The 25,506-nt window shown below is 44.2% G+C and overlaps 1 protein-coding gene across 1 annotated transcript in view; it reads right to left on the bottom strand.

Moving 5' to 3' along the window:
• The window catches only part of LOC115144782 (metabotropic glutamate receptor 8-like), a 67,492-nt gene extending 48,392 nt beyond the window's left edge, over nt 1-19,100 (bottom strand). The window contains exons 1-4 of the mRNA XM_065002763.1: nt 18,944-19,100; nt 17,720-17,855; nt 16,786-16,940; nt 16,490-16,627 (exon numbers count right to left, since the gene is read on the bottom strand). Coding sequence (XP_064858835.1) covers nt 16,490-16,627; nt 16,786-16,940; nt 17,720-17,855; nt 18,944-19,100 — 586 coding nt within the window. The remainder of the gene's footprint in view (nt 1-16,489; nt 16,628-16,785; nt 16,941-17,719; nt 17,856-18,943) is intronic.
• Nucleotides 19,101-25,506: the final 6,406 nt, after the last annotated feature.

Below are 25,506 nucleotides of genomic sequence, written 5' to 3'. Positions count from 1 at the left end.
CCCATCGTACAGCACCAGCAAAACGAACTTCATAAAACAGAATCCCCATCGTACAGCACCAGAAAAACGAACTTCATAAAACAGAATCCCCATCGTACAGCACCAGCAAAACGAACTTCATAAAACAGAATCCCCATCGTACAGCACCAGCAAAACGAACTTCATAAAACAGATTCCCCATCGTACAGCACCAGCAAAACAAACTTCATAAAACAGAATCCCCATCGTACAGCACCAGCAAAACGAACTTCATAAAACAGAATCCCCATCGTACAGCACCAGCAAAACGAACTTCATAAAACAGAATCCCCATCGTACAGCACCAGAAAAACGTAAGCTTTATTCTAGGACACAGTTCACTAGACGAAGAGAAAACCTCACAGGGTGTATTTTTCTCTGTGTGTTTGGTAACGAGGCTAGCCGATAGTACACGGGAGATGAAATCCCTTTATCATATTGAATAATGTGCGGCAATACACAGACAACTTAATCACGGGTTCTGACGTTTCAATTAAACATCACTTACAAGGACACATTTAATTCCCTCTCAACATGACTGACTAGTTTCTGTTTCCCATTTTCTCTCATGCACAGGGGGGCCTCACTATGTTTCAAATAGATTAGAAAATGAGATAAATGACAAACTAATTACAGAGATAGTCTTGTGTGATGAGATGAATCCAGGAAAAGACCAACAACTCCAACGACAAGGCATAGACGACACGTCTGGTCTGACAAGCCTGAACATTACATGAATAGCTTATCGTTATACTCCCCATTGTTTATTGCGAACGTCAGAAATGTGTCAACGCGGCAATAATAATGATCTGTTTCTAAGTCTGGCCTTGTCCTGCAAGATTCCTCTTTGTTGTAGAATACACAGACAAAACTAAGCAGACAAAATTGTAGGAAACATGCCCAGCCTTCATTAGTATGTACTAATCTCAACTCAAAAGGATAGAATTCTAGTCATGTACTTCTCATTACTAGAAATGAAACCAACTGCACCCCCACCTACTGTGGGTATATAGGTCTATCTAGGATATAATTGACCAACTAGCCAGGTTGGGAAGAAACTTGAATTGAAAAAACAGTGAAGCTGAGTGAGATAGCATCTAAACCTGGCAGAAGGTGGAGTCAAAGGGTTGCAGCCATGCTCAGTCTGTGGCAAATCAATCGGTGAGAAAGCAGCCTACCAAACAGGCTAAACGGCTATCCACACCAAGGCCGATAACTATAACGAGAGCTATAATGATCAATTATACAGAACTATAAAACGTCAGCGAGCATCCACACTAGAGGAAAGTTTATCGTGTATCGTTCTACAGTAGCCTACATCTGTCAATCAAAGCATCCTACTGCACACTGGAGGGATGCTAATAAGGCAGTAATATAGACCATTCAGTGCTTCAGGGTGTGTTCAATGTCATAGTGACAATTGGCAGTAATATTTCAATGTACAGTTGAAGTCGGAAGTTCACATACACCTGAGCCAAATACATTTAAACTCCATTTTTCACAATTCCTGACATTTAATCCTAGTAAAAATTTCCCTGTCTTAGGTCAGGTAGGATCACCACTTTATTTTAAGAATGTGAAATGTCAGAATAAATAGTAGAGTGAATGATTTATTTCAGCTTTGATTTCTTTCATCACATTCCCAGTGGGTCAGAAGTTTACATACACTCAATTAGTACTTGGTAGCATTGCCTTTAAATTGTTTAACTTGGGTCAAATGTTTCGGGTAGCCTTCCACAAACTTCCCACAATAAGTTGGGTGAATTTTGGCCCATTCCACCTGACAGAGCTAGTGTTACTGAGTCAGGTTTGTAGACCTCCTTGCTCACACATGCTTTTTCAGTTCTGCCCACAAATTGTCTATAGGATTGAGGTCAGGGCTTTATGATGGCCACTCCAGTACCTTGACTTTGTTGTCCTTAATTTTGCCACAACTTTGGAAGTATGGGATGGTGTTCTTCAGCTTGCAAGTCTCCCCCTCTTTCCTCCAAACATAACATTGGTCATTATGGCCAAACAGTTCTATTTTTGTTTAATCAGAACAGACGATATTTCTCCAAAAAGTACGATTTTTGTCCCCATGTGCAGTTGCAAACCGTAGTCTGGCATTTTTATGGCGGTTTTGGAGCAGTGGTTTCTTCCTTGCTGAGCGGCCTTTCAGGTTATGTCGATATAGGACCGGTTTTACTGTGGATATAGATACTTTTGTACCTGTTTCCTCCAGCATCTTCACAAGGTCCTTTGCTGTTGTTCTGTGATTGATTTACACTTTTCGCACCAAAGTACGTTCGTCTCTAGGAGACAGAACGTGTCTCCTTTCTGAGCGGTATGACAGCTGCGTGGTCCCATGGTGTTTATACTTGCGTAATATTGTTTGTACAGATGAATGTGGTACCTTAAGGCATTTGGAAATTACTCCCAAGGATGAACCAGACTTGTGGAGGTCTACAATTTTTCTCTGAGGTCTTTCTTTTCTTTTGATTTCCCCATGATGTCAAGCAAAGAGGCACAGAGTTTGAAGGAAGCTCTTGAAATACATGCACAGGTACACCTCCAATTGACTCAAATGATGTCAATTAGCCAATCAGAAGCTTGTAAAGCCATGACATCATTTTCTGGAATTTTCCAATCTGTTTAAAGGCACAGTCACCCTTGTGTATGGAAACTTCTGACCCACTGGAATTGTGATACAGTGAATTATAAGTGAAATAATCTGTCTGTAAACAATTGTTGGAAAAATTATCTGTGTCATGCACAAAGTAGATGTCCTAACCGACTTGCCAAAACTATAGTTTGTTAACAAGAAATGTGTGATAAACAGGTTATAAGGACTCCAACCTAAGTCTATGCAAACTTGCCTGTCACTTGCTGTAAAATGTAGGCTAATTTGAATAAAAGCTCAAACGTCCTGTTTTGAATGCATGTTTCATGCCAAAATAACTGCATTCAGCCTAGGCCTGATTATGCAACCATTCTGATAAGTTATGGGTGTATTCTCGACAGTTTACAAGGTCCAGAAAGGTATTAACAGGACTCTCAGATGCTGTATTTTGCCAGGATGTATCAGCGTTAACAGAAGCCAACACTGAGATGTTCTCTCTGTCATGGATCATCAGTCTCCCAAGTCGTCCTATAATTAATATGGCTGCCATTATTCTCACATGCCCAGTTATTTAGGAAAACTTCCCTCCTCTCCCCTCCGAGAGGTACCTAGAACCTAGAACACTTCAATCGAACTAGTTTTTGATTGGTTGTTGACGTTGTATTGTTGGGGGGAAAGGGAAAAGGTTGCTCTGAAAGTGATCTTAACGATCATTCTCCACGTCGTGTGGACGCTGCTGTTCACTTGAATAGAACAACTTTTATTTTATTTTTGTAGTGTTCTAGCTATCGCTATAATTATTGTCCTTGTTGTGGATGGCCCTTAAGGCAGTGTTCAGCTTTTACTCAAAGCAATGTCTTCATTTTTCCTGATTAAGGTTGATGAGCTGTTGAGGTTAGAGTCATTATGAGTGAGCAGAGCAGCCACTGTGAGTAAGCACACAGACCATAATTAAAAAACATTTGTTGTGAAAAATGGAAAACTATTGAGCACAAAGCGAGAGTCTACACCTCAACTGGCCTCTCTATCTAATGCAAAATTGTCCTGAAACAATGTAATCAAGATAACACATCCCTGCTCATCACTGAGCATTGTCACTGGGTTGTGGAGCAACTTTTAAGATGATGTGAAGTTCACTCATTGCCACAGTCATTCACTTTCAAAATAAATCTATATTCTTATCTGGTCAGGATTTACCGGTAGCTAGTATACGCAAGGCAAAAACATGTTGCATGAAATAGATGTTTCAGTTGTCATTCTCTGGTTCAGAATGGAGAATGTGTCCTTTGGATGATTTGACCGAGGAACTAGGAGTGTAATATGATCTACTAATAATGGACATATAATTTTGGCCTAATCATTGAGAGAGGGGTCCAATTACTGAGCAGCCCATATGGCATGCCTGAGTGACATGGTTCTGTTCTGATAAATCATTCCATTCACATGGGCTATGCCAATGACTTTCTGTTTTCCCTCATTAAAAAATGTGATATTTAGAAAGGCTTTAAACTAACAAGCGTGCAATTACACGCTGGCCTAGACACTTTCGCTGCCACACACGTGTCTATTTGACATGTGTCTATTTGACATGTGTCTATTTGAATTACAGCAGCCAACTACAACAGCTGAGAAGGAAGATGGGAGTTGATTGGTGTTTTCCTTTTTGTGTCTGCATAGCTAATTTATACATTTCCAATTAACAATATATGCAAATCAGGCAGGGTATTTGCATATCCGGGTCAGATCACGCATTTTTTGGCAATGAGGAAGCAGCCCTAAGGAATTTGGCAGGACACTGGCACGACACTAAGCTTCTGTCCCCCTAATAAATATTCAGAAACTACCGGCACAAGTTATTTTCCGCTCTTATCTGGGTTCATTGTTTTTACGACTGCACTCTGTCCAAGATGTTGGGGCTAGATCAGAGATGTCCACTGCAGACGATCCATTTCCCACAACTGACCGTCTTACTTTACTGAGTGCCTATACAAGACCTAGAAAACATGTCAATGTAAGGGTATCCATTCCAAAGCCTTAAAAGCCCTATCATTCTGTCCAATCCACTGAATGTAGACTGTTAATATCCAGTATAAGGCAGGCTGACCAGGACTATCTCCTCAAAGATATTGGCATGTGGCAGAACCTCTAAACATCACTACATTTCTTATGCTCTTCACTATTATAAACTATTTCGCTCTTTTGCTTCGCCATCACCTTCAAAGGAGAATGTCAAAGTGGGCCTTTGATACTAATGGCAACCTTGGGAAGATGTTTGGCGGAAGATAACACAGCCATTTAAGACTTTGAAGAAAACCCTGAACAAAAAGTGTCCTTTCCAAAAGGTGCTGTGCTCTTAGCCTCCATCTTCATCCTCCAAAAGAAGGCGACTCCTCCCCTGACTTTCAGTCTGCTTTCAAATCAAGAAGCCAGGGCATTAGAGAGGGAAGAGTTTTGTCAAGATCGCATTTGATCGGGATATGTTTGGAATCAAGCTCATGAGAGTGCAAAAGATGTCTCATCAAATGGGCAAGATGAAACGGATGCCAAGATTCAGCTTTCATGTGACTGCAAACCTCTTTCAGGGAATTTCTAAAGCATTATGTATTATGAATCTTTGAAGGGGAATTGAACAGTAGCAACCGTTTTGAAAAGAGGAGACAAATGGGTTACTTTGCTCAGCTGAGGTAAAGTGCAAGAAAGCAGAAGTCTGTAATCAAATATTTATAATCTAAGTCAAATTGACATCAGCCTGCTCTCTTTGTCTTAGGGCAGTCTGCACTGATTCAGGTCCTGTAGGTTGAACCTCTTACCAGTCTTGTTCATGGTTACTTTTCTATGCTTACTTATTGGTTAAAAAATGAGAGTGTGTAAGTATACTGCAAAAAGTAACTCGTACATTTTGGGGAAATTAAGAAGTGGTTGTGCCATTTCAAGCTCAAGTGTGTCTGTTGCATAATAGGGAAAGTGAAACTGAAAGATGTGATACAGCTGTGGCCGAAAACAAGGTCAAATACTCAATGGCATTGTTGTCATGACAATCGTGTTGGACACTTGTTACTGTAAACAGTAAGCCTACCTGTATTTATGGAATATTTAATTGTTTCTTTTGACTATGTGCTCATTACTAGCCAGTGGAAAATATTATGACATTCACACTAGGGACAAAGTTGGGGAGGAGGAGAAAAACTATCTTCAGTAATTTGCATTGATTTCCTCATTCAGTTTCATTTGCTTGGGTGGGTGGTAGGAGGGTATAATTAAGTTATTGGATTGCTTTTAAAAAAGGGACACACTTATCTGGTGGGAAATGAGGTGCTTAGATGTACGGACTGTAAACATGTCTACAGCTCAACAGAGTCACACTGACAATATCACCTAGGGCGCACAAATGCCATGATGGAATGCAGACACTGTGCCCTCTGACCTTGGGTCGTTGTGTCTGTAAGATATTTCATTATCTTAATTAATTACAATTCATGACTGTGGCCCTTCAAGACCACCCCCATAGAGCCATAGAGCATGTTCTAATTTTTCCTCAAGTGATTCTCAAATGGTGTGTTTACCCATAACTTACTGTGATTTATAGACCAAATGGGGTGTTTACCCCTAACTTACTGTGATTTATAGACCAAATGGTGTGTTTACCCCTAACTTACTGTGATTTATAGACCAAATGGGGTGTTTACCCATAACTTACTGTGATTTATAGACCAAATGGGGTGTTTACCCCTAACTTACTGTGATGTATCGACCAAATGGGGTATTTACCCCTAACTTACTGTGATGTATCGACCAAATGGGGTGTTTACCCCTAACTTACTGTGATTTGTAGACCAAATGGGGTGTTTACCCATAACTTACTGTGATTTATAGACCAAATGGGGTGTTTACCCCTAACTTACTGTGATTTATAGACCAAATGGGGTGTTTACCCCTAACTTACTGTGATTTATAGACCAAATGGGGTGTTTACCCCTAACTTACTGTGATTTATAGACCAAATGGGGTGTTTACCCATAACTTACTGTGATTTATAGACCAAATGGTGTGTTTACCCCTAACTTACTGTGATTTATAGACCAAATGGGGTGTTTACCCCTAACTTACTGTGATTTATAGACCAAATGGGGTGTTTACCCCTAACTTACCGTGATGTATCGACCAAATGGGGTGTTTACCCCTAACTTACTGTGATGTATCGACCAAATGGGGTGTTTACCCCTAACTTACTGTGATTTATAGACCAAATGGTGTGTTTACCCCTAACTTACTGTGATTTATAGACCAAATGGGGTGTTTACCCCTAACTTACTGTGATTTATAGACCAAATGGGGTGTTTACCCCTAACTTACTGTGATTTATAGACCAAATGGGGTGTTTACCCCTAACTTACTGTGATTTATAGACCAAATGGTGTGTTTACCCCTAACTTACTGTGATTTATAGACCAAATGGGGTGTTTACCCCTAACTTACTGTGATTTATAGACCAAATGGGGTGTTTACCCCTAACTTACTGTGATGTATCGACCAAATGGGGTGTTTACCCCTAACTTACTGTGATGTATCGACCAAATGGGGTGTTTACCCCTAACTTACTGTGATTTATAGACCAAATGGTGTGTTTACCCCTAACTTACTGTGATTTATAGACCAAATGGGGTGTTTACCCCTAACTTACTGTGATTTATAGACCAAATGGGGTGTTTACCTCTAACTTACTGTGATGTATCGACCAAATGGGGTGTTTACCCCTAACTTACTGTGATGTATCGACCAAATGGGTTTTTTACCCCTAACTTACTGTGATTTATAGACCAAATGGTGTGTTTACCCCTAACTTACTGTGATTTGTAGACCAAATGGGGTGTTTACCCCTAACTTACTGTGATTTATAGACCAAATGGGGTGTTTACCCATAACTTACTGTGATTTATAGACCAAATGGGGTGTTTACCCCTAACTTACTGTGATTTATAGACCAAATGGGGTGTTTACCTAACTTACTGTGATTTATAGACCAAATGGGGTGTTTACCCCTAACTTACTGTGATTTATGACCAAATGGGGTGTTTACCCCTAACTTACGACCAAATGGGGTGTTTACCCCTAACTTACTGTGATTTATCGACCAAATGGGGTGTTTACCCCTAACTTACTGTGATTTATAGACCAAATGGTGACCAAATGGGTGTTTACCCCTAACTTACTGTGATTTATAGACCAAATGGGGTGTTTACCCCTAACTTACTGTGATTTATAGACCAAATGGGGTGTTTACCCCTAACTTACTGTGATTTATAGACCAAATGGGGTGTTTACCCCTAACTTACTGTGATTTATAGACCAAATGGTGTGTTTACCCCTAACTTACTGTGATTTATAGACCAAATGGTGTGTTTACCCCTAACTTACTGTGATTTATAGACCAAATGGGGTGTTTACCCCTAACTTACTGTGATTTATAGACCAAATGGGGTGTTTACCCCTAACTTACTGTGATGTATCGACCAAATGGGGTGTTTACCCTAACTTACTGTGATTTATAGACCAAATGGTGTGTTTACCCCTAACTTACTGTGATTTATAGACCAAATGGGGTGTTTACCCCTAACTTACTGTGATTTATAGACCAAATGGGGTGTTTACCTCTAACTTACTGTGATGTATCGACCAAATGGGGTGTTTACCCCTAACTTACTGTGATGTATCGACCAAATGGGGTGTTTACCCCTAACTTACTGTGATTTATAGACCAAATGGTGTGTTTACCCCTAACTTACTGTGATTTGTAGACCAAATGGGGTGTTTACCCCTAACTTACTGTGATTTATAGACCAAATGGGGTGTTTACCCATAACTTACTGTGATTTATAGACCAAATGGGGTGTTTACCCCTAACTTACTGTGATTTATAGACCAAATTGGCTGTTTACCCCTAACTTACTGTGATTTATAGACCAAATGGGGTGTTTACCCCTAACTTACTGTGATTTATAGACCAAATTGGCTGTTTACCCCTAACTTACTGTGATTTATAGACCAAATGGTGTGTTTACCCCTAACCTACTGTGATTTATAGACCAAATAGTGTGTTTACCCCTAACTTACTGTGATTTATAGACCAAATGGGGTGTTTACCCCTAACTTACTGTGATTTATAGACCAAATGGGGTGTTTACCCATAACTTACTGTGATTTATAGACCAAATGGGGTGTTTACCCATAACTTACTGTGATGTATCGACCAAATGGGGTGTTTACCCCTAACTTACTGTGATGTATCGACCAAATGGGGTGTTTACCCCTAACTTACTGTGATTTATAGACCAAATGGTGTGTTTACCCCTAACTTACTGTGATTTATAGACCAAATGGGGTGTTTACCCCTAACTTACTGTGATTTATAGACCAAATGGGGTGTTTACCTCTAACTTACTGTGATGTATCGACCAAATGGGGTGTTTACCCCTAACTTACTGTGATGTATCGACCAAATGGGTTTTTTACCCCTAACTTACTGTGATTTATAGACCAAATGGTGTGTTTACCCCTAACTTACTGTGATTTGTAGACCAAATGGGGTGTTTACCCTAACTAACTTACAAATGTGATTTATAGACCAAATGGGGTGTTTACCCCTAACTTACTGTGATTTATAGACCAAATGGGGTGTTTACCCCTAACTTACTGTGATTTATAGACCAAATGGGGTGTTTACCCCTAACTTACTGTGATGTATCGACCAAATGGGGTGTTTACCCCTAACTTACTGTGATTTATCGACCAAATGGGGTGTTTACCCCTAACTTACTGTGATTTATAGACCAAATGGTGTGTTTACCCCTAACTTACTGTGATTTATAGACCAAATGGGGTGTTTACCCTAACTTACTGTGATTTATAGACCAAATGGGGTGTTTACCCCTAACTTACTGTGATTTATAGACCAAATGGGGTGTTTACCCCTAACTTACTGTGATTTATAGACCAAATGGTGTGTTTACCCCTAACTTACTGTGATTTATAGACCAAATGGTGTGTTTACCCCTAACTTACTGTGATTTATAGACCAAATGGGGTGTTTACCCTAACTTACTGTGATTTATAGACCAAATGGGGTGTTTACCCCTAACTTACTGTGATGTATCGACCAAATGGGGTGTTTACCCCTAACTTACTGTGATGTATCGACCAAATGGGGTGTTTACCCCTAACTTACTGTGATTTATAGACCAAATGGTGTGTTTACCCTAACTTACTGTGATTTATAGACCAAATGGGGTGTTTACCCTAACTTACTGTGATTTATAGACCAAATGGGGTGTTTACCTCTAACTTACTGTGATGTATCGACCAAATGGGGTGTTTACCCCTAACTTACTGTGATGTATCGACCAAATGGGGTGTTTACCCTAACTTACTGTGATTTATAGACCAAATGGTGTGTTTACCCTAACTTACTGTGATTTGTAGACCAAATGGGGTGTTTACCCTAACTTACTGTGATTTATAGACCAAATGGGGTGTTTACCCATAACTTACTGTGATTTATAGACCAAATGGGGTGTTTACCCCTAACTTACTGTGATTTATAGACCAAATGGGGTGTTTACCCCTAACTTACTGTGATTTATAGACCAAATGGGGTGTTTACCCCTAACTTACTGTGATTTATAGACCAAATTGGCTGTTTACCCCTAACTTACTGTGATTTATAGACCAAATGGTGTGTTTACCCCTAACCTACTGTGATTTATAGACCAAATAGTGTGTTTACCCCTAACTTACTGTGATTTATAGACCAAATGGGGTGTTTACCCCTAACTTACTGTGATTTATAGACCAAATGGGGTGTTTACCCATAACTTACTGTGATTTATAGACCAAATGGGGTGTTTACCCATAACTTACTGTGATTTATAGACCAAATGGGGTGTTTACCCCTAACTTACTGTGATTTATAGACCAAATTGGGTGTTTACCCCTAACTTACTGTGATTTATAGACCAAATGGTGTGTTTACCCCTAACCTACTGTGATTTATAGACCAAATAGTGTGTTTACCCCTAACTTACTGTGATTTATAGACCAAATGGGGTGTTTACCCATAACTTACTGTGATTCAAATCAAATCAAATTTTATTTGTCACATACACATGGTAGAGATGCGAGTGTAGCGAAATGCTGATTCATAGACCAAATGGGGTGTTTACCCCTACCTTACTGTGATGTATCGACCAAATGGGGTGTTTACCCCTAACTTACTGTGATGTATCGACCAAATGGGGTGTTTACCCCTAACTTACTGTGATGTATCGACCAAATGGGGCGTTTACCCCTAACTTACTGTGATTTATAGACCATTTATAGACCATTGTTACTTTACAACCTTATTCTAAAATTGATTAAATTATTTCCCCCCCCCCTCGTGCCATTGAAAAACATCCCCACAGCATGATGCTGCCACCGCCATGCTTCACCCTAGGGATGGTATTGGCCAGGTGGTGAGCGGTGCCTAGTTTCCTCCAGATGTGATGCTTGGCATTCAGGAAAAGAGTTCAATCTTGGTTTCATCAGACCAGAGAATCTTATTTCTCATGGTCTTAGAGTCCTTTAGGTGCCTTTTGGCAAACTCTAAGCAGGCTGTTATGTGCCTTTTACTGAGCAGTGGCTTCCGTCTGGCCACTCTACCATCAAGGACAAATTGGTGGGGTGCTGCAGAGATGGTTGACCTTCTGGAATGTTCTTCCATCCCCACAGATGAACTCTGGAGCTCTGTCAGTGTGGCCATCGGATTATTGGTCGCCTCCCTGACCAGGGCCCTTCTACCCCAATTGCTCAGTTTGGCCGGGCGGAGTCTTGGTGGTTCCAATCTTCTTCCATTTAAGAATGATGGAGGACACTGTGTTTTTGGGGACCTTCAATGCTACAGAAATGTTTTGGTACCCTTCCCCAGATCTGTGCCTCGACATAGTCCTGTCTCGGAGCTCTACAGACAATTCCTTCGACCTTATGGCTTGGTTTTTGCTCTGACATGCACTGTCAACTGTGGGACCTTATATAGACAGGTGTGTTTCTTTCCAAATCAAGTCCAATCAATTGAATTGACCACAGGTGGACTCCAATCAAGTTGTAGAAACATATCAAGGACGATCAATGGAAACAGGATGCACCTTTTCAAGTTGAGTTTCAGAAAAAGGGTCTGAATAGTTTTTTAAATAATTGATATCTGTTTTTTATTTTTAACACATTGGCTAACATTTCTAAAAACCTGTTTTCGTTTTGTCATTATGGGGTATTGTGTGTAGATAGATTTTTATTTAATACATTTTAGAAGAAGGCTGTAACTAAATGTGGGGAAAAAGGGTCTGAATACTTTCCGAATGCACTCGATGCGAATTCATTTCTGATTCCCTCTCCTCCACTACAAAAGATAAGTGTTAATAATATAAGTGATAATTCAATGTCATCATCACTGCAAGATACTGTCAAACTGAGTAAAAGAGGTACTAAATTATGAGCAACAGCAATTATCATCTAACAGTGCACTTAACATACCTGACCTACTTGACACACACACACACACACCACACACACACACACACACACACACACACACACACACACACACACAAAACAACTTATTTTCGCCTCTGAAGCGACCCATTAGTTCTGCATTATATCACATTGCAGTGGATTGTGTACCACCTTTTAGAGCATAAGTGTGTGTTGATTCCGAAACTCCTTTGCTGTGACTCTTCTCTTTTCCCACTGGAGAACAGCTCTTTTACAGGGACTTCTATGGCTTCTGTTCTGTATTTGTTGCCTCGAGGCTGGAGAAACAATACAGCTGTTACACAAGTGCTATTAAGGGTGTGTTCGTGACTGAACATTCTGCCTCAGGGTATCTGTTTCCCGGTGGCCAATAGAGGTTGGCTGGAAGTGGGTGGCGGCTAGGCGGGTGGCCCAACATAATAGTATAGGGGAAACACTCCATGGTTTAACTGCATAAGAAGCAAGTGGGTACATCTGTGGTTGTGTATTGGCACTTTACATTACAGTATGGTTCAACTTTGAAGCTCATTTATGCTTGATCCAGCATTGCAGTCCGGAAGCTCCGTACAGAGGGTGTGATGTAATTGTGGCGCCTCCGGAGGCTTGCGGAGGCCAAATCAACTCCCACATTTTGCAACAATGCGGAGGGCTCCGTAGAGCACCACAATGACATGATTGGTTGACGGTAGGTGGAGGTGGGAGGTCCTGTATAAACACAAACTCACTTCCTTGACAACTTCCTTCACAGCAGCTCTGTTTTATTTTTCATTCATCTAAAAAAATATATATATATCTTCTATTACAGAGTATTTTGTCAAAATCGTCGACAAAAAAATTATAATTAAATCCATTTTAATCTCATTTTGTAACACAGTAAAATGTGAAGAAATCCAAGGGTAGACTCTCTATAGACTCTGTATATGTCCACAAACACCTGGTTTTAATCACATGAACACGACATTCATTCTCTAGTATGTCAGCACTTCTTTTCTTTGTAGGTTTAAAAGAGGGATGAGGTATTTTGTGATATTGCAATGGCCATACACCAAAAAAGAAGTACATACAACACACACAGGTGGACGACGACCAGAGGCAGTGCTGATTCAGCCGTTTGTCTTGTTGCATGATTACTCTGCTCCAGATAAGGGATACAGCTCCTCTCCTCACTAAAACTCACTCTCCAGTTGCTAATCAAATCAATTCAAGCTGCTACCCTCACTCTCACACATGGGAAAGAATAGAGCAAAAAAGCCTGGAGTGCTTCTGACAGGGGCAAACGGCTTTCAGGCCGACTTTCTGACAGGGGCAAACGGCTTTCAGACCGACTTTCTGACAGGGGCAAACGGCTTTCAGACCGACTTTCTGACAGGGGCAAACGGCTTTCAGGCCGACTTTCTGACAGGGGCAAACGGCTTTCAGATCGACTTTCTGACCGACTTTCTGACAGGGGCAAACGGCTTTCAGACCGACTTTCTGACAGGTGCAAACGGCTTTCAGGCCGACTTTCTGACAGGGGCAAACGGCTTTCAGACCGACTTTCTGACAGGGGCAAACGGCTTTCAGACCGACTTTCTGACAGGGGCAAACGGCTTTCAGACCGACTACCTTGCTCAGGCAAAATGACATGAGCTTCATAATGGAGGGGGATACTGTATGATACAGGGGGTATTTTTGGAAAGCTGAGATTGTTGTTTTTGTGTTCTTCTCCTCGGCCCTCCTGCTGCCTGGCTACTCTCACCGTGAATTTCCCACATCCTGTTTGGCGTGTCTGACATGTTCCAAAGGATTTGTCCCAAAGTGCCTGTGCTCCAGAAAACTCCTCAAAATCATCAAGGATTACATTTTTTCGCCCCCACACAGTGGGGACATTGTAGTCAGCACAATGCAACTCTCAGCAGACAAGCGGTGTACGTGCTAAGCTATGTGATGTGGAATTCACTTTGGAACAACCCTCGGGCTGATCTGGCTGTCGCACTCAGTCGGCTTAAGTGCGACGACTTTTTATAATTTCCCTCCACACCAAAGTTAGTGTGTGATGCTTTCGCTGGATCACTACGTATCTGCTTTGTTACGTGACAGAATGTGCTGTGTTTTTCGTCACGCTGTCATGATTTGATGCCTCCCCTTTAAAAATTCTGATAATAATCAGTCGATGTGGCTGTGTGTTGTTGAATCTATCAGCACTGGAGCGTTGTGTGCATCCTACTGCAGATAAATAGTAGAGAGGGAGGGAGGGAGGGATAGAAGGAGAGAGAAAGGGAGGGAAGGAGGGAGAGAGAGAGAGGGAGGGAAGGTGGGAGGGAGGGAGAGAAAGAGGTAGGGAGGGAGGCGGAAACAGAGAGAGAGAGAGAGAGAGAGGGAGGGAAGGAAGGAAGGAAAAGGAAGGAAGGAAGGAGAGAGGGAGAGAGAGGTAGGGAGGGAGGGGGAAACGGAGAGAGAGAGAGAGAGAGAGGAAGGGAAGGAGGGAGAGAGAGAGAGAGAGAGAAGGAGGAGAGAGAGAGAGAGGGAGGGAGGGAAGGAGAGAGAGAGAGGGAAGGAGGAGAGAGAGAGAGAGGGAAGGAGGAGAGGGAAGGAGAGAGAGAGAGAGAGGAAGGGAAGGAGAGAGAGAGAGGGAAGGGAAGGAGGGAGAGAGAGAGAGGGAAGGAGGAGAGAGAGAGAGAGGGAAGGAGGAGAGGGAAGGAGAGAGAGAGAGAGAGAGAGGGAAGGAGGAGAGGGAAGGAGAGAGAGATAGGTAGGGAGGGGACAAAAGAGCGACGCACGGAGACGACAGCACCATAATTATTCTCATTACTTCAAGTCACCGTGTCAGAACAATAAGCATTGTCTGGGATACAGGCTAGGGACAGCCGTCTGTCTCAGCATACCCCCGACACAAACAGAGTTTTTGGGGCGAGAAAAATCTCAAACGCAGCCACATTAATACACTCACATCCTACATACAAAACCAAATAAAAATGCACACACTTACTAAAAAACAATTGCACAGGCGCATGAACAGCGTTTTATGACTGAAAATGTTATTATTACAATAGATCATGCATTCAACACAACATACATAAAGTCTTCCTAAACACACACACACACACACACACACACACATACACACACACACACACACACACACACACAAAAAGAAACAACACACACAGAGCGTGTGGATCCTTTGTCTCCAGACGTCTTCAACACAAACACATGCAATCCACATCTTCTGTCATACAGCATGTCTGTAATATGGTTGTTTCTGCCTCAGGCACTTACATCAGAAGAGTGACACATACGGTTTCCCATTTCAAACATCAGCCACCCTTTTCCCCACATATTCCCCTAGATACTGAATGTGGCGTTCCAGTGGGATGAAATGACATTGCTATAACTGGAGGTATGAGTCAGCCTAGACTTGGTGCAGGAGGGCTGAGATAATCAAAGTAAATTGTAATAGGTCATAGGACAATTAACCTTAATAATCCATACTGTACGCACGTAAAAGAATCAGCAACTGCAGGATTCACAACAGCACAACACTCCCTCCACCTCCCACCAACATCCATCACATCTTGCCTATCAAAAGCATGGCATTGATTGGCTGGGTAATCCACACTAGCAGGGCTCGGGTCTGTGGAGAATTTGGATGCAGATACTCCCCAGTAGCAGACTCTATGGCTGCCCGAGGGCATGTCCTCTTGTGTACCTCGTCCCCAGACAATGGTGTTCTCTCTTGTGTACCTCGTCCCCAGACAATGGTGTTCTCTCTTGTGTACCTCGTCCCCAGACAATGGTGTTCTCTCTTGTGTACCTCGTCCCCAGACAATGGTGTTCTCTCTTGTGTACCTCGTCCCCAGACAATGGTGTTTTCTCTTGTGTACCTCGTCCCCAGACAATGGTGTTCTCTCTTCTGTACCTCGTCCCCAGACAATGGGGTTCTCTCTTGTGTACCTCGTCCCCAGACAATGGTGTTCTCTCTTGTGTACCTCGTCCCCAGACAATGGTGTTCTCTCTTGTGTACCTCGTCCCCAGACAATGGTGTTCTCTCTTGTGTACCTCGTCCCCAGACAATGGTGTTTTCTCTTGTGTACCTCGTCCCCAGACAATGGTGTTTTCTCTTGTGTACCTCGTCCCCAGACAATGGTGTTTTCTCTTGTGTACCTCGTCCCCAGACAATGGTGTTTTCTCTTGTGTGGAAATGGTATCCAAGGTTAGGGTTGTTTCTATTACCACAATTGAACAAGTATTTTCAGTGAATACTTTTCCAGTTATGCCCTCCTCCCCCCAAAACACCCACAGTCCCAGTACATAAGATAGAACATGCTGTACCTGTGCATTTTTTGGGGCTCCCAGGTCGCTTGCCATGCATCCCTAACTTGCACACAAAGTTTTCTTCCCAGAATTCAGCGAACCACACGTTCCTCCTGTTGTTGGAGAGGGAACGGCTCCGGAAGTAACGGTCGAAGGCTGGGATAAGGACAATATAAACGTATTTCACCTTCAGGTTAAAGCCACACTTCATAACACATAATGGTTGTACATCTCACAGTGCTAGAAACACATCCATTATGCCCCATTGTTTGCTGGGCACGGTCAGCGAGGCTCAGTCATCCCTGATCTCTCACCGTCTATGGAGGCTCTCTTGGGGAGGATGGTGACGGCCCCCTCTGCCACTCTCTCCTGCTGGACCACAGGGGAGATCTTGGAGCCCCAGCTGTCTGAGCCCACCCACAGGAAGTGACCCGTCTGGTTGTTGCGTTTGGCCGCATCCAGGATACGGCTGTGAGAAAAAGAATAAGGAAGTTGTTACATGTCGATTCAGTGAAATTCACTTACTGTATGGATTTGACCCCACCTGCAGCATCATCCAATCTGAGATACATTTCCGATATTTCCAATGATCTATCTAAGCTTGCAAGCCTGATGGTTTCCATATTACATTTTTTTTTAAATGGGTAAATGTGAAACAAAGCCATATTAAAGTTTTGATTCCTGCAAAGTCACCCTCTCTCAAAGTTCTCAACTCCTCCTGAGTTCCACCTCAGGGAGATCCGGCCTAATATAACAATATTAGGAAAGCTGCATGGCTCTAGCTAGTCCTCAGGATTTTGGGAAACTGAGTTGACTTATTACCCTCTGGTGCATGGGGGATTGAGTTGTTTCCCTCTCTCGGGTTGCAGGTGTTCAGGTGAGAGGTACGGGAAGAATGCTTTCATTCCAGTTCTAATATTCAACTGTTCATATTACCATCACCGGCTAATTCAATCTTAATCAGATGAAGTCGAGATAACCTCTGAGTCCTATGTGCTGAAAGGAACAGCATTGCAAGGCACTGCACCACATAGACAAGGCCCTTTTACCAAGTGTCCTGGAGTTAATCGAAACATTGTTATCTCAATCCACAGTGAGGAGTTTGTGGATTAACTGATGGAGGATAAACCCTCTGTACTTGACTCGATGGTGCCTAGAGTGTACTGACTAAAGGAGAACGTGTGTGTATGTGTGTGTGTGTGTGTGTGCGAGTGGGTGTGTTTGTGTGAGAGAGACAGAGACACGCACCGAATGTCGTCCTCATTGGCAAACATGATGACGGCTCGGGCGTTGGAGGTCTCCAGCAGTCGCAGGATGAGCTTGTCAAACTCCCCCGGCATCGGCTCCCTGGGGATCTTCAGAGACTGGGCAATGCACACGCCACCTGTGGGGAGAGGAAGAGGTGGATAGAGAGAGGGGGTGAAGGAGAGAAAGAAGTGGAATGGGGTGGACAGGGGAGGGGAAAGGAGTGAGAGAAAAGGAGAAATAGAGGGAGGGGATGAGAGAGAAGGGAGTGTAGGCATATAGGGGGACAATGGAGGAAAATAGGGGGGAGGTGAGGGGGGAGTGATAGAGAGAGAGAAGTGGAGGGCTTGCAAGAGAGGCAAGGGGAAGAGATATATGAGTGAGGAAAGGGTGGGAGAGAGAGCAATGTAGGGGTGGAGACATGTTGGGAGAGAGAAAGGAGTGAAGAGGTGGAGATGTGAAAGTGTTGAGTACAGCGAGATAGAGAGACATAGAGAGAGCCAAGGAGAGTGAATATGAGAGAGAGAGAAATAGAGAGAGAGAGAGAGAGGGTGAGAGAGAGAGAGAGAGAGTTTTGAGTTTTAAATAATCTTTATTGGGTCTGGGGGCCCACCACACAATAAATACTCATACAAAACCACAGTTACACATCAATTAAAAACAACTCCAATTCCTCCTCCACAGTAACTAAACACAACAGCCTCTGAATACCCCATATACTCAAAAACAGATCAATACTGTTGACAAGTTTATAATAGGCAAACTCAACCCTTAGTCTCGCTGCCAACATTCCCTCCAGCATTCCCACCACATCCACAGACCCCTGTCCCCGAATACTGTTCTTTCGGGTCTTCCATATCGCTAATTTTGCTGCCCCTAACACAAAATTAGGCAACACAACTACACCCCTTTGACCGAACCTGTACTTTGGCCCAAATATATACAGTTGGGAAGAGAAAACCTCTCCCAACGTTGGGAACCAATCAGTGATCATTTCAATCATCCCGACCAACCTGGGACACAGTAAAAACAGATGTGCCAGAGATTCAGACTCAGGACAGAATGGACACCCCTCCCCAACAGTAGGGTCCAGGTGTACCAGATGCATGTTGGTGGCTATGGCTCCATGTATTACCCTCCATTGGAGGTCAGCTGTCCTCTTATCAATAGGCAGTTTATATAATGATCGCCAACAGCCTTTTGGAGAGGCACCTGGACCAAGCACACCCGCCCACCTCGCCGATTTTACCCCTTCCATGGAAGAGGCATGGGACACCTTTACACATATTCTGTACATGGCCTTCTTTCCCACCTCCTTGAACTCCCCCAGCTCCGCGGTATCGAAGGAAAGCAGCATCCCCACATAATCCTCGAATGCCCCCATCGCAGCACTAACAATCAGTGCAGGGAACACATAATCCAGACCCTCCTTCCACCGATCAGAATTGGAAGTGTCAGTCACATACTGCAGATGAAGCACTGGCAAGGAGTCGCAGACCTCAGCTACGACCTTCCTCAGTAGGCGAGATGATCAGATCCCCGCTCTTTCTCCCAGCTCCTCCAGCGATCTACTACTGCTCCGCATCAGGTGCTTGTCTAAGCCCAAACAGTCCGCTCTCCTCATCAATATGTAGGCTGTTTCGACCCAGCTAGAACCGTCTCTGTACAACAACCTCTGGGCTGCTTGGAGCCAGAAAGTCATGATTCTAGAGGAAATGTCCACCAGGCCTTGCCCACCCTCGTGCAGTGGCAGGTACAGGGCTGCAGCTTTAATCCAGTGTTGTCCAGACCAGAAGAAATTGACAAGGGTCCTCTGAAGCTCTTGTATCAGACCCTTTGGTGGCTGCAAAATCATTAGTCTGTGTTACAGGGTAGAGGCAGCAAGATTATTAGCTACCAGTACCCTTCCCCTATAAGACAGCTGGGGCAGCACCCATTTCCACCTTGACAGTCTGGCACATACTTTCTCTGCTACACCCTCCCAGTTCTTTTTCTGAAAGACATCGGAGCCTAGAAAAAAAAACAAAGTCTTCATCCCATCTCTGCCCCACTGAAGCCCCCCTGGTAACTGTGGACTGGACCCCATCTGAAGCTAACCTGCCCACAGCGCTTCACTCTTTCCCCAATTGACTCTAGCTGAGGAGGCCCCCTCATACACCTTTAAAGTGTTTGAGAGAACCTTAACATCTTCACCCCCTGTAATAAAAACTGTCACGTCATCTGCATACGCAGACAGTGCTATCGTGGGACCCTTCATTACACCTGGCACAGAGAAACCAGTAAGCTTCGCTCTTAAAAAACAAAGCATTTGTTCAATCGTCAGACTATATAACTGCCCTGAAATTGGGCATCCCTGCCTGATGCCCCTTTGGACAGGGATGGGGCAACTCAAACCACCCCCCACCTTCACCATACACGAGGCCCCAGCATACAGTAAATTCATCCAATACAAAAAAACATCCCCGAACGCAAAGGCTTTCATTGTTTTAAACAAGTACTGGAGGTCCACACGATCAAAAGCCTTCTCCTGATCCAAAGAAAGTAAACCCACATTTACATCAGACAGTTTACAAATGTCTAAAACATCTCTTATCAGAAACAATTTGTCAACAATAGAGCGATCAGGTACACAGTAGGACTGGTCCTTGTGGATCAACAATCCCAGATACTCTTTCAACCTGTTTGAGAGACATTAAGAAACAATTTTGTATTCAGCGCACAGCAAAGCAACAGGTCTCCAATGTTTTATGAGAGCCAAATCCCCCTTTTTTGGCAACAGTGAAAGCACCGCACGTTGACAGGATACAGGAAGAGAACCCTCATGAAAAGATTCACACACCACTTCGTAAAAATCCTCCCCAATAGACCCCCAAAAGTGCTTATAAAACTCAGATGGTAAACCATCGATGCCAGGGGCTTGGCCTGTTGAGAGCTGCATAACTGCTGTGGACAGCTCTTGCAGTGTAATATCAGAGTCCAATGCAACTCTCTGCTCAGGTCCCAATTGAGGAAGACCGTGTAACAACTGTTCAGTACACAGAGAGTCACAATCCTCCGCCTTATAGAGGGCCGAGTAGAAATCCACGGCATGTTGACGCATTTCACTGTCATCCGTGGTCACCTTCCCATCAGGGAGACGAAGGCAGACCATCTGTTTACGTTGAAATATCAACTGTCCTAGGTATAAAAAAAAAAGCGCTAGGAGCATCAATATCCTTGAGGGAAGCGAAACGAGACACCCTTCACTCTTTCATGCAGAAACGACCTCAGTTCATGCCTCTTGTCCTGTAAGTTCATGACTAGTCCAGGGTTGTTCTGAGTGAGCAGCTTCAATTCAATAGATTTGATGTCCTGTTCAAGGGCCTTGATAGTCTCTTTAACTTCAATTTGAGACAGAGCAGTATACTGTTGACAAAATACTCGTATTTGGGCCTTCCCAACCTCCCACCATTGTCTCAATGACTCAAAATTCCCTTTTATAACCCTCCATTTTTCCCAAAACAACAAAAACCTGTCACAAAACATGACATCATGTAACAATTGAACATTAAAATACCAGTAAGGTGATGACCTTCGTGGACAGGACAAGTGAATATCAACAGTAACAATATGATGATCACAGAAACCCACAGGAGTAATGGCACACTTTCCAACCCTACTACAGTATTGCTCAGATACACACAACCTGTCTAACCTTGCTGCACTGACACGACCTTCATTAATTTTTAGCCATGTGTACTGCCTAACGTTTGCATTCCTTACTCTCCACACATCAGAAAGCTCAAACTCAGTTAATAGGCCAGACAGGCAAGTGGCTGACCGCAGGTGAGGTTCTTCAGCGGTGCGATCAACAGTAAAATCCACTGTACAGTTCCAGTCCCCCCCTAAAACCATACACCCCTCTTTATCACATTGTTTTAAGGTTTCCTTTATTTGATCAAATACAGCAATACGCTCTGTACTCTTATTAGGAGCATAAACATTAACAACAACAAAAGAACATAACATCCACCTTGACCAATAAAACCCGACCCTTGACAATCTCTGTTGTAGATACCACAGACACCCCTAAGCCCGAGGAAAACAAGATTGCCACCCCAGCACTGAAATTAGTACCATGACTGAGTCCATGCTGCCCCTCCCACCACATACCCCAGTCAACCTCATTTTCCTCATCACTATGAGTCTCCTGTAGGAAAACTACATCACGCCTTTTCTGTTTTATTACTTCTAATACCATTTACATTTACATTTAAGTCATTTAGCAGACGCTCTTATCCAGAGCGACTTACAAATTGGTGCGTTCACCTTAAGATACCTTAATACCCAAGCCCTCTTATTCCTGTCCCTTCCCCCATTAATATTGAGAGAACCGACCCTTAGTACCATGTAGAAAAGAGAAAGGAAAAGCAGAAGAAACCACAGAGAAACCAAGGAGAAAAAAGACACCCTATGAAGCATGATCATCATCATTGTTTTAATCTTCTCTTATTAACCTGACCACGTTTCCCACCACCTTTTGCTGCTGCAACAGCAGTAATACATTTCCTCAAGCGAAACCGCTTCTTCTCACTCAATTGGTCTAACCCCACCGTCTTCTATAAACATCACAGCTGACCTCACAAACTTATCAACATCAAAATAATCTGCCAATTTGACAGATTTCCCAAAGGTCTGATCCAGAAATGCATTTACCTCCTTTAGATCATAAACTGAGTCGTCACCAGCAGATGTCATATCTAAAGAGATATCCATATCATTCTCCTGATCCTCAGCTGAGACCACAGACAACTGACTCCCCAATTCCACATCCCTTTCAACACTCCCCACTTGCACCCCATCACTCGTACCAGGCATCTCCTCCACTACCTGGGAGACTAGCCCCACCTGAACATCACTACTCATAGTGGGCATCTCCTCCACTACATGGGAGCATAGCTCCACATGAAACCCAGCACTCGTAGTGGGCATCTCCTCCACTACCTGGGAGCCTAGCTCCACATGAAACCCAGCACTCGTAGTGGGCATCTCCTCCACTACTTGGGAGCCTAGCTCCACATGAAAACCCTCCTGTACCTCATTACTCGTAGTAGGCATCTCCTCCACTACCTGGGAGCTTAGCTCCACATGAAAACCCTCCTGTACCTCATTACTCGTAGTAGGCATCTCCTCCACTACCTGGGAGCCTAGCTCCACATGAAAACCCTCTTGTACCTCATTACTCGTAGTGGGCATCTCCTCCACTCCCTGGGAGCCTAGCTCCACATGAACCCCCTCCTGTAGCCCGTTACTTGTAGTGGGCATCTCCTCCACTACCTGGGAGCCTAGCTCCACATGAACCCCCCCTCCTGTAGCCCGTTACTTGTAGTGGGCATCTCCTCCACTCCCTGGGAGCCTAGCTCCACATGAACCCCCTCCTGTAGCCCATTACTTGTAGTGGGCATCTCCTCCACTCCCTGGGAGCCTAGCTCCACATGAACCCCCTCCTGTAGCCCGTTACTTGTAGTGGGCATCTCCTCCACTACCTGGGAGCCTAGCTCCACATGAACCCCCTCCAGTAGCCCATTACTTGTAGTGGGCATCTCCTCCACTACCTGGGAGCCTAGCTCCACATGAACCCCCTCCTTTATCCCAGCATTCATACTGGGCACCTCCTCCACTACCTGGGAGCCTAGCTCCACATGAATCCCCTCCTTTACCCCAGCATTCGTACTGGGCACCTGCAAACCAGTCTGAGAAACTGGCTCTTCAGATACATCCTTACCTTCTACAACAATACCTTCCTGCAGCATAACATTTCCCTCTAATACAAGTTGCAAACCCGTGCCCTCAACACGGATAACTTGTTCCTCAGCAACAGGTGATTTTGGCTGCTCTGCTGCTGTCGGCTCACCTCTCCCTACATCAGTGGGCCCAGGCGTTACGAGGACTACCTGCGCCCCTCCTTCGGCCTTCTCCCTTTTCGGGCAAGCATGTCGCTTATGACCAACATCCCCACACTCAAAACACCGTTGACTACCTGTACTAGCATAAGCCATATACAGTCTATTGTCATACTTGATTTTAAACGATAACTCTAAAGTCTGCTCCGGTGAGTCCAAAAACATAAACACCTGTCGCCGAAATGACATAACCTGTTTCAACGCCGGGTGTTTGCAACCCAACGGAACCTTAATTGAACTGGCGAACTTCCCAAAGCGCAATAACTCGCGTAACTTGAATAAACATTCCTTTTTAAGCAGAGAGAGAAAAGGGAAGGTGAGAATGAGAGGGTAAGTAGAGGGGGATAGCAAATGAAAGAGAAGAGAAGATGAGAATGTAAAAAGGTGAAGGAGAGAGCAGAGACAGAGTTGAGGAGGAGAGAGGAAAGAAAAAGTTACAGGGATAGAGAGTGCAGGGTCATGGCAGAGAGAACAAGTATAGTGAGATGGAAAAAGGAAGGGAGGGAGAGAGAACAGGTGTAGGGAGATGGATGAAGAGAGGGGGGAGAGAGAACAGGTGTAGGGAGATGGATGAAGAGAGGGGGAGAGAGAACAGGTGTAGGGAGATGGATGAAGAGAGGGGGAGAGAGAACAGGTGTAGGGAGATGGATGAAGAGAGGGGGAGAGAGAACAGGTGTAGGGAGATGGATGAAGAGAGGGGGAGAGAGAACAGGTGTAGGGAGATGGATGAAGAGAGGGAGAGAGAACAGGTGTACTGAGATGGATGAAGAGAGGGGGAGAGAGAACAGGTGTAGGGAGATGGATGAAGAGAGGGGAGAGAGAACAGGTGTAGGGAGATGGATGAAGAGAGGGGGAGAGAGAACAGGTGTAGGGAGATGGATGAAGAGGGGGGAGAGAGAACAGGTATAGGGAGATGGATGAAGAGAGGGGGAGAGAGAACAGGTGTAGGGAGATGGATGAAGAGAGGGGGAGAGAGAACAGGTGTAGGGAGATGGATGAAGAGAGGGGGAGAGAACAGGTGTAGGGAGATGGATGAAGAGAGGGGGGGAGAGAGAACAGGTGTAGGGAGATGGATGAAGAAAGGGGGAGAGAACAGGTGTAGGGAGATGGATGAAGAGAGGGGGAGAGAGAACAGGTGTAGGGAGATGGATGAAGAGAGGGGGAGAGAGAACAGGTGTAGGGAGATGGATGAAGAGAGGGGGAGAGAGAACAGGTGTAGGGAGATGGATGAAGAGAGGGGGAGAGAGAACAGGTGTAGGGAGATGGATGAAGAGAGGGGGAGAGAGAACAGGTGTAGGGAGATGGATGAAGAGAGGGGGAGAGAGAACAGGTGTAGGGAGATGGATGAAGAGAGGGGGAGAGAGAACAGGTGTAGGGAGATGGATGAAGAGAGGGGGAGAGAGAACAGGTGTAGGGAGATGGATGAAGAGAGGGGGGAGAACAGGTGTATGGAGATGTATGAAGAGAGGGGGAGAGAGAATAGGTGTAGGGAGATGGATGAAGAGAGGGGGAGAGAGAACAGGTGTAGGGAGATGGATGAAGAGAGGGGGAGAGAGAACAGGTGTAGGGAGATGGATGAAGAGAGGGGGAGAGAGAACAGGTGTATGGAGATGGATGAAGAGAGGGGGAGAGAGAACAGGTGTAGGGAGATGGATGAAGAGAGGGGGGAGAGAACAGGTGTAGGGAGATGGATGAAGAGAGGGGGAGAGAGAACAGGTGTAGGGAGATGGATGAAGAGAGGGGGAGAGAGAACAGGTGTAGGGAGATGGAGGAAGAGAGGGGGAGAGAGAACAGGTGTAGGGAGATGGATGAAGAGAGGGGGAGAGAGAACAGGTGTAGGGAGATGGA

The sequence above is a fragment of the Oncorhynchus nerka genome, linkage group LG17 (genome assembly GCF_034236695.1).
Source record: "Oncorhynchus nerka isolate Pitt River linkage group LG17, Oner_Uvic_2.0, whole genome shotgun sequence".
Taxonomy (NCBI): Eukaryota; Metazoa; Chordata; class Actinopteri; order Salmoniformes; family Salmonidae; genus Oncorhynchus; species Oncorhynchus nerka.
Note: the sequence above shows the minus strand (reverse complement) of the source record. Positions and strands in the feature narration are given on the sequence as shown.